We start from the raw sequence: 9,741 nt of genomic DNA on the forward strand, positions 1-9,741 counted from the left end.
ATCCCATGCACTTTCCGTACAGACCGTTCACTCTGCGACTACCTCGTCAGGTCCACATCCCCCAACATCCCACCCTCCCCCTGCCACCGCAGGAATTGCAAAACCTACCCCCCCCACCTTCGTCCAAGGCCCCAAAGGAGCCTTCCACATCCAAAGTTTCACCTGCACTTCCACACATGCCATTTACTGTATCCGTTGCTCGTCTACATCGGAGAGACAGGATGCCTACTCGCAGAGTGCTTCAGAAAACATCTCCGGGACACCCGCACCAACCAACCCCACCACCTCGTGGCCGAACACTTCAACTACCCATCCCACTCCGCTGAGGACATGCAGGTCCTGGGCCTTCTCTGTCGCCATTTCCTTACCACATGACACCTGGAGGAAGAACGCCTCATCTTCTGCCATGGGACCCTCCAAACCCAAGGCATTAATGTGGATTTCACCAGTTTCCTCATTTCCCCTCCCCCCACCTTACCCCAGTTCCAACCTTCCAGCTCAGCACCTTCTTCATGACCTGTCCACCTTCCTTCTCACCTACCCACGCCACTCCAACCTATCATCTTTACTCCCACCTCCATCAAGGTACTCCACCAAGGTACTCTCAGCTACCTTCCACCCCAGCTCCCCCCCCACCCCATTTATCTCTCCTCCCCCGAGGCTCCCAGCTGCATTCCTGATGAAGGGCTTTTGCCCAAAACGTCGATTTTCCTCCTCCTCGGATTTTCCCTGACTTGCTGTGCTTTTGTAGCCACCACACTCTTGACTCTAATTTCCAGCACTTACAGTACTCACTTTCGCCTATATATCTCTCTAAACCCTTCCTATTCATATACCGACTCAGATGTTTTTTCGATGTTGGAATTGTACCAACCTCCACCAATTCCTCTGGCAGGCATGAAAAAGTTGCTCCTTTGGTCCCTTTAAAATCTTTCCCCTCTCACCCTACACCTATGCCCTCTAGTTCTGGACTCCCCCATCCCACGGAAAATACTTTGTCTATTTACCCTTATGATTTTATAAACCTCTACAAGGTCACCCCTCAGCCTCTGATGCTCCAGGGAAAAAAGCCCCAGCCTGTTCAGCTTCTCCCTATAGCTTAAATCCTCCAACCCTGAAAACATCCTTGCAAATCTTTTCTGTACCCTTTCAAGTTTCACAACATCCTTCCTATAGGAGGGAGACCAGAATTGCACAATATTTTAAAAGTGGCCTAACTCATACGCTTCTCAACCCCAAACTCCTGCCCTCTGCCCAAAAGCCTTGATTTCCTTACTAATCAACAACCGATCTCTTTCTTAAAGACACTCAATGATTTGGCCTCCACAGCCCTCTGCAGCAACAAGTAGCACTGATCAACCACTACCTTGGTGCAGAAATTGTCCATCTAAATGGTCAACATCCTTTCACTCTGAGGCTGGGCCCTTGGGTCCTCGTCTCTCCTACTCATGGAAACATCTTTGCCATGTCCACTCTCTCTGGACTCTCAGTATTCTGCAAATTCCAATCAGATCCCCTCCCTTCATCCTTCTGAACTCCAAATACAGACATAAAGTCCTCAACCATTCCTCATATGACAAATTCTTCATCCCAAGCATTACTATTCCAAACCGCCTCTTGACTCCCTCCAAGGACATCCTTCCTTACATATGGGGACCCAAAACTGTTTACAATATTTCAATTCGGTCTGACCAGAGCCTTGCATTATGTCAGCAGCGCACCTCTCTTCTTGTATTCTAGACCTCTGGAAATGAATGCGAATATTGCTTTTGCCTTCCTGACTGCCAAGTGAATGTGCATGTTAACCTTAACAGAATCCTGCACTAGAATTCTGCTCCCAAGTCCCTTTGTGCTTTAGATTCCCAAAGCATTCCTGTGTAGAAAGTTGTCTTCACCTTTATTCTTTCTATCAAAGTGCATAACTTAACACTTGCCACATTGTATTCCATCTGCCACTTCTTTGCCCACTCTCCAAGCTTGTCCAAACCCTACAGCCTCCCTTCCTCTTCCACACTACTTATTCCTCCACCTATGTGTCATTTGCAAACTTCGCAACAATAGCCTCAGTTCCTTCTTCTACATTGTTAATATATAACGTGAATAGTTGCGGTCCTAACATGGACCTCTGTGAAACTCCAGTAGTCACCAGCTGCCATCTTGAAAAAGTTGCCTTTATTTCCACTCTCTGCCTTCTGCCAATCCTCTGTCCATGCTGGTACCTTGCTCCTAACAATTCTGGCTCTTGTCTTTTTGAGCAGTCAAAGCCTTTCTGGAAATCCAAATAGATCACTTCCACTGGCTCTCCTTTGTCTAACTAGGTAGCTACCTCCTCAAAGAAGGCAAACAGATTGGTCAGGCATGACTTCCCTTGATGAAGCCGTGCTGACCCAGCCCTATTTTACCATGCACTTCAAGTACTCCACAATCTCATCCTTAATAATGGACTCTAAAATCTTATCAATGACCAAGGTCAGGCTAACTGACCTGTAATTGTGTGTCTTCGGCCTCCCTCTCATCTTAAAAAGGGATGGCACATTTGCCATTTTCCTGTTCTCTGCGACCCTCCCTGACTCGAGTAATTCCTGAAAGATCACCATCTATGTCTCCACAATCTCTTTAATCATCTCCTTCAGAACCATGGGTTGTAGTCCATCAGTCTAGGTGATTTATCTATTTTCAAATCTTAGCTTTCTCAGCACCTCCTTAGTCATGGCCACAACATTCACCTCTGCCCCCTGACTCTCGTGACATTCTGGTGTGCGACTGATGTCCTCTATCTTGAAAACTGATGCAAGTACCTATGCAGTTCCTCCATTAATTGTGTTCCCCATTATTCTAGCAGTCTAATGAACACTCTTGCCTCTCCATCACCTTTCATATATGTTAAAAAAAACACTTAAATTGTCTTTTAAATTATTAGATAGTTTCCCCTCATATTTCATTATCTTCTCCCAATTGCTTTTTTAGTTGTCCACTGTTACTTTGTAAAGGCTTCCCACTGACCTTCAACACATTGCATACTTTTTCTTTCATGCTGTCCCTAATTTCCCTTGTCAGCCACAGTTGCCTTTTTCACCAGTTAGTGTTTCCTCTTCCTTGGGATGAATTTCTCCTGCACCTCCTGAACTCCTTTCAGAAACTCCTGCCATTGCTGCACCACTGTCTTCTCTGCTAGGCTCCCCTTCTAATCAACTCTGGCCAGCTCCTCCCTCTCGTCTTTGCATTTGTATCATACCTTTACTCAATTGTAAGACTGTTACATCTGATTCCAGCTTCTCCCCCTCAAACTGCAGGATGAATTCTCTCTCATTGTGGTCACTGCCTCAAGGTGTTCCTTCACCTTAAGTTTCCTAATCAAGTGTATCTTTTAAACATCACTAAATCCATAAATACTTGTTTCCCTCGTGAGCTTTATCACATGCTGGTCTAAAATAAATCTTGCAATCATTTCATAAATTTCTTTTCCTGGGATCCACGATCAACCTGATTTTCCCAATCCACCTGCATATTGAATTTCCCCATGATTATTGCAATAGCGCCTTTCTTACGTGCCTTTTGTACCTCCTGATTTATTTTAAGCCTGCATCCTGACGACTGCTAAAAGACCAGTTTATAAACTCTTCTCTTTTGCAATTTCTCAGCTCTACCCACATGGATTCTACATCTTGCAATGCTGTATTCACTTCTTTCTGCCAACTTAATTTAATTTCTTACTAACAAGGCAACACTTTTCCTATGCCCATATGCCTGTCCTTATGACAGGCTACATATCCTTGGATATTTGGCTCCCAGCTCTGATCCTCTTGTGGGCTATGTCTCTGTGATATCCACAACATTGCATCTGCCAACCTCAATCTACGCTACAATATTGTATTTTGTTTCATATACTGTGCGTATATAAGTACAACATCCTGCAGTGATCACCACTCTTCTCATAGTCATCCCCTTACCTGCTATGGCTGGTTAGATTCCTGACCTTTTTCAACTGTTCTATTACTTATACTGGAAACTTTCATAACCACCCCAAACCCTCCTCGACATTTTTCCGTAATTTTCCATGCAACCGAAGTGAGAGAGGGTCGATCTGGGGGGGGAGCGTGAGGGGGGGGGTCGATCTGGGGGATCCACAAGCCCTAGTAATGCGATTCATCAGGACTCTGGCCCCAGCATGATTCAGGTGGAGCCTGTCCTATCGGAACAGCTCTTTCTACCCCTCCCTCACTCTTAAAGGTCTCCTTGTATCAAGGAGACATGGTCAATTTGCCCTTTAGCATTCACTCTGGTCCACACAGGGAGCATGAATCTCAAACCTGATAGAAAAGCCCAAGGACTGAGGTTCTTCCAGCAATATCACCTGGATTCCATTACCTGCTGTGCTGGTAGTTACACCCTCCTGTCTCTGACCACTGACTGAATTCAATCTAAGGGGTGTGACTACCTCCTAAAACAAAGCATCCAAGGAACCCTCCTCCTCCTTGATAGGTCACAATGTTCGAAGTTTAGACTCCAGCTTCTCAACTGGAGTCAGAACCTGTCGAGCAACCAGCACTTGCGACAGGAGTGGTCACTATGTATCACAATTGGGTCCACCACTTCCTATATTATACAGGTATATGATCCTGAATCACTATTTTTAAATAAAATCCACATTTCAAAAACAGATTGTTTAGTCTAAATGATCTATGCTGGTAATTATATTCTGTACATTCTTCCTGAATAGATTTGTTTGGACCAATGTCACAGACCATTTCCAAAGCTAAACTCTTCCTCCCCAAAATCTGGTTTCTATCTTTGCCAGTCCAATAGTAAGTAATTTGGAATTAGTCAAATGGGCAAACAAAGAAGCTTCTTCAATCAATTTTAGCTTAGTGACTACATTATATTCCCTCATTTTATCTTCCTTGATAACTTCAAAATTGATCTATAAAATATAGGATGGGAGTAAACTACAGTATAGTACAGAAGATACAAGTTAAATGATCTTTGTTCAAATTAAAAAAACAGTTGCAGTGACTCCTCAAAATTATATCCAGAGGTGGTACCAGACAGACAGCAACATTTCAAACTACATGCTATTGACTCTCAATGGATTGTCTCTGGCATCAGAAAGACTGCTCAATTTTGATAAGACTGATTGAGAAATACTTTATTGATAAAAAGTTAAAACTGGGGAAAAATGAATAAGTCACAATACTCCAAAACAACTGCTAAAGGTCTACATTAACATAATAATGAAAATGTTTTTATCAGAATGAAAATAAATTTGGCTTCCCCTTTGCCATATCTTATGGTTGTTCTTGATTTGAACATCAAAACAGTCTAGCCTATTGATTTTTAAAATCCTGTACGTAGTTACAAAACAATGTCAATACATGATACAGTGAGAATAAAAGGCTTCATTTTGTTATTTAGAAACACTGGTACTGTTACCTTGATCAAACTGCCTTTGAATGTTATCTTGATCAGTCCTGTTTCCACTTACACGATACAGTCCTTCTGTGTTTAAACCTAAAAACAAAAGACTTCATTACCAATTTATACAAATAAAGAGTTGAAAAAAAAATGAAGCTATTGTCAAATGTTTCAGATTGAATGAAAAAACTACTCAAAACAGAAGGGGAGGTCGGGAGAAACTGTTTCAATTGGATGAGGCAATGGTAGTAAGGCATGCCATGTAATGAAATCCCCAGGAATATGTCCAGATCCATCAATCCTGGTGCTGCAAATAAACATTACTGCAAAAGATGGTCACGTAGTCAATTATGACCAACAGTTGTAAGCATGAACTCAGTTGAAGACTTAAGAATAAGGCAACAGACAAAGGGGTCTAATGACACATTGATAATGTCACTACCTCTGGGCCAGGGGATCCATGTTCAAATCTGAACATCTTAAGAAGTGTGTCATGACAAGTTAGAATAGGTTGATTGAAAATGTCTAGGACAATGGGCGTGATTATCACCTCCTTGGAGATGATAACCCGTCCTTTCAGAAGGACAAATAATTGGGTAGGTTGACCTCAGTGAGATACTTGTCCATTTTTTGTCACCTTCACAATTAACCACTGGAAGAGGCTGCCCATAGATGACCTTCTCAACCCTCCACCAATTAGGGCCCTTAAATGGTGAATTAACAGTAAATTAAGGGCTTCAATATCCCACCTGCCTGATCACTTGCCTTTCCAGACAGCAAAAACAAAAGGCTGGTTCTGAGTAACCTAGCTTCTTATTTGGGGGTCAGAAAATGCATGACAGCTCCATTTGTGTCAATCTGGGGAATAGATGTGGGGTAAGGCTGGGGAATTCTACTGATTCTTCTTTCCACCCCCTTCGCAACCAATTCTAACCCTGCAAACTTAGAAAAAAACACTTATCTTCTCAATGCTTAAGCCCCCAAAACCTGTGCTGCCAGAGGCAACATCTAAGGCCTAGATGCTGTGGCCTATGATGAGCTTGCCGAGAAACTCACCAGTCAATTCTAAATAGCTGAATGGGACTTAATCCAGAAATCATTCTCCCTGATGACGGGAGGGGAGACAGTCACTAGTAAAGATGCACACTCCCACGCTTACTGCATTCAGTATTAAATTTTGGCCACTCTACTTTGGATAATAAGTGTTCATCTGCTTCACTTCCTGCAAATAAATTTAGGCAAGCAACAGCTGAACCACAGTGATTGTGAAGGACTAGTGTGTATCCCCCAGCATGTGCCAAGTTAGCTGATGGCAGCCAATACAAAAGATAGGAATAATGCGGTTAGCCTCCAATACTTGGAAGAATGCATCGCGCCCCCACCCCCTCAAGTCTAGAATTTCATCACTAAATTTCTTCCTCTCACCTCTTTCAACAAACATTTGCTTACCAGTCATTATATTAACAATTTACATTGGGAACAAGAAACTCAATATCAAGTGTTGTAAAATCAAACTTCTAGTAGTGCGACCAGCGAGGAGGAATTCAATATGATAGAAGCAGCACTATAAAACAAAGTGGCAAATAATTTTTAACAAATTTGAGATAACACATTTGAACAGGAAAATATAAACATAATCTACACCCAGGAACAGAAAAAAGTGAATATATAAAGGAGCAAAGATTTTGAGATTTATAGATGAGCAAATCTTTAAAAACATCTTCACAATTCAACATAGTAATTAAAATATTTAAATTCTGGCATTATTTCAAAGGGACAGATTTCACAAGTAGTAAATTTACTTTACATTTGAATAGGAATCTGGTTAGAATGCACTTAAGGGTATTCCATAAATAGAATGCAGACACGAAGGAAAAACAACAAAGAGGATGGTACTACAATTGACGGATTTCAGCTCTCAAAAGCTGAATGGATTTATGTTTGTTTCAAGGATGGAAAATTCAGAAATTTAAATCTTTAAATCTATAGCTAGGATTGACAGAGCTGATATGCAATAAATGTTGCCAGTTGTGGGGGAATCTAAAATTAGGAACTGCAAATATGTCTTACCAGTAAAAGAAGAAAAGTTAATTAACTAAGACTGATCACTGTCAAAATTGCGACAAGTGATTGAGGCAAATAGACTGGATGAGTTCAAGTGGAAACTGGATGAATTTATGATCATAGATCAGGTCACCAACTTTATCTTTTGAACTTCGATGAGATTACCAAATTATGTTAAGGCCTTAGAGACCAGTAACTTTTACTTATACAATAAACCAAAAGGTGAGAGCCAGATGACGCACTGAGGAAAAAGCCACAGGGGGTGAGTTTTGTACAAAAAAAAATCCTTTACTTGTCAAGACATGTAGGATTTACAACAAGCAAAACTAATGTCATTTACAAAATACCATGCAAGAACTGTAACAAATACTACACTGGGCAGACAGACAGAAAATTAGCCACCAGGATACATGAACATCAACTAGCCACAAAATGACATGATCCTCACTCACTAGTATCTTAAATACAGAAAAGGAAAGACACCACTTCGACTGGGACAAGCCAAACAGAGACGTGCACGAGAATTCCTAGAAGCATGGCATTCTAACTGGAACTCTATCAACAAAAACATTGACTTGGATCCTATTTACCATCCTGAGAAAAAGAACAGGAAACAACGTCACAAGTGGAAATGATGTCACCAAAGGAAATGACATCACCAACCAGAGGAAACCCAAACATTTAAAGAGAAAGCAGGAAACACCAGCAGTGCTTCGTCTGGAGGCTCACTGAAGACGTTACCTAGTTTGGTGACAAAATGTCTGAAAATGAACCTTCCAGCTCATCGGGCAAATCTACATCCACATGTAGAACTTGCGTTAATTCTGGATAAGAGATACATCATAAACATAGGTAACATACAATGGTCAAGCAACCTGCAGTGCAAGTCAAATAGTAAATGTGATCAACATAGAGCCCATGAATTTCTAAAGGAGATCCTCTCCCCCTCCCCCCACAAAAAAACATCCATGGCACACGTTTTTAATCAAACTTCTCTACATTTCACAAGGAACTACAATTCTTCACTTCTGTTGACTGGACTTCAACATTTCTTCTCAAGAATCACTCCATTACAAATTGCCTCACCTCTGTCCTCGCAAGTCACTCTCAAGCTTTGGGCCCATGTCCCCAGGACTCTGAAAACTGCATTCCAGTACCCATTTTCAAGCATAACTTCAGCTCTTCACTGCCAGCCAGATTCACCTGTCCAGGATCCCCACCAATCCTCTCCTTCTCCAAGCTCCAATCTTATTCAGTTACATCAAACAAATATTGTTTATGCTATTCTTGCTTTTGACCTCCCCCATCTCTCAGTTGCACTGAAGTATTAATACTTGCAAGCTTCTTCCAAAGTACACAGAGCTTCCCAGAATGCAGAACCAGCGATATTCCCACTTGAGCCCTGACTCCAACACTGCCTACTAACTCTTTGTACTTCTTCCTGGGTTTATTTTAACAGCAGAGCAATCTAACTGCTTTGCCAGCAATACAGCTAACTCCACAATCCTAAAAATGGAGTCGACTTCTCTCCCCTTCAACAAAATGTGTCCTTCAAGTTCCTCAACTTCTCTTGTGAGACCCATTGAAAATCTTACAATAAGCTGCAGTTCTATTGCTGGGTAGACTATTGCCACTTAAATCTTGAAACAGTGTGCTTATAATATTATAATTTAACAGAATACTGATTTAATCAATAGACAGAGGAACCTCCATTATCCGAATATCAATTATCTGAATTTCGGATTATTTCAAGGGTACATAGAAACATTACATCAAAGAGCTGTTTCAACCCTGATCGCATCTTTTGTTTACAGGTACAATGATTAACAAAAATACAGCTCACTGAAATGTACTGAGAACAGTTCTGGACTGCCCAGGCACTGGCTCTAAATGACTGACCTCCCGCCCTCTCTCTCTCCCCCCCCCACACTTTCAATGGAGTTCTACATCGGGGTGAACCCTAAACCTCCCTTTCCCAGATAATCTCTCCAACAATGTCCTGGAAAGGGCAAAAGCTTGCAGTAAAAAGAGGTGTGTGTGTGTGTGTGTGCGCTCTACTTGGAGACTAAGCCCACAAATACAACAGCAGTCTTACTGTTGGTGTTCAGTTTGGCTGCCCCGGTGGCGGGAGCTTGGACAGGGTCGGTCGGACGGGGTCAGTAGGTGGGGGTGCACGGAGGTGAGGGGCGGTGGGGCAACCAGGGTGCGGGTGGACGGTGTTGGAACAGACGGGATTGGGGGACTGGCAGGGTGGGAGCGGACAGG

At 42.3% G+C, this 9,741-nt stretch overlaps 1 protein-coding gene across 3 annotated transcripts in view; it reads right to left on the reverse strand.

Annotated features, from left to right (window-relative positions):
- Positions 1 to 9,741, reverse strand: part of arhgap5 (Rho GTPase activating protein 5) — a 72,023-nt gene that overhangs the window by 26,205 nt on the left and 36,077 nt on the right. For all 3 annotated transcript variants that reach the window (XM_043697896.1, XM_043697897.1, XM_043697898.1), the window contains one exon: positions 5,431 to 5,508. In XM_043697896.1, the coding sequence (XP_043553831.1) occupies positions 5,431 to 5,508 (78 nt within the window). The remainder of the gene's footprint in view (positions 1 to 5,430; positions 5,509 to 9,741) is intronic.

The sequence above is a fragment of the Chiloscyllium plagiosum genome, chromosome 10 (assembly GCF_004010195.1).
Source record: "Chiloscyllium plagiosum isolate BGI_BamShark_2017 chromosome 10, ASM401019v2, whole genome shotgun sequence".
Classification (NCBI taxonomy): Eukaryota; Metazoa; Chordata; class Chondrichthyes; order Orectolobiformes; family Hemiscylliidae; genus Chiloscyllium; species Chiloscyllium plagiosum.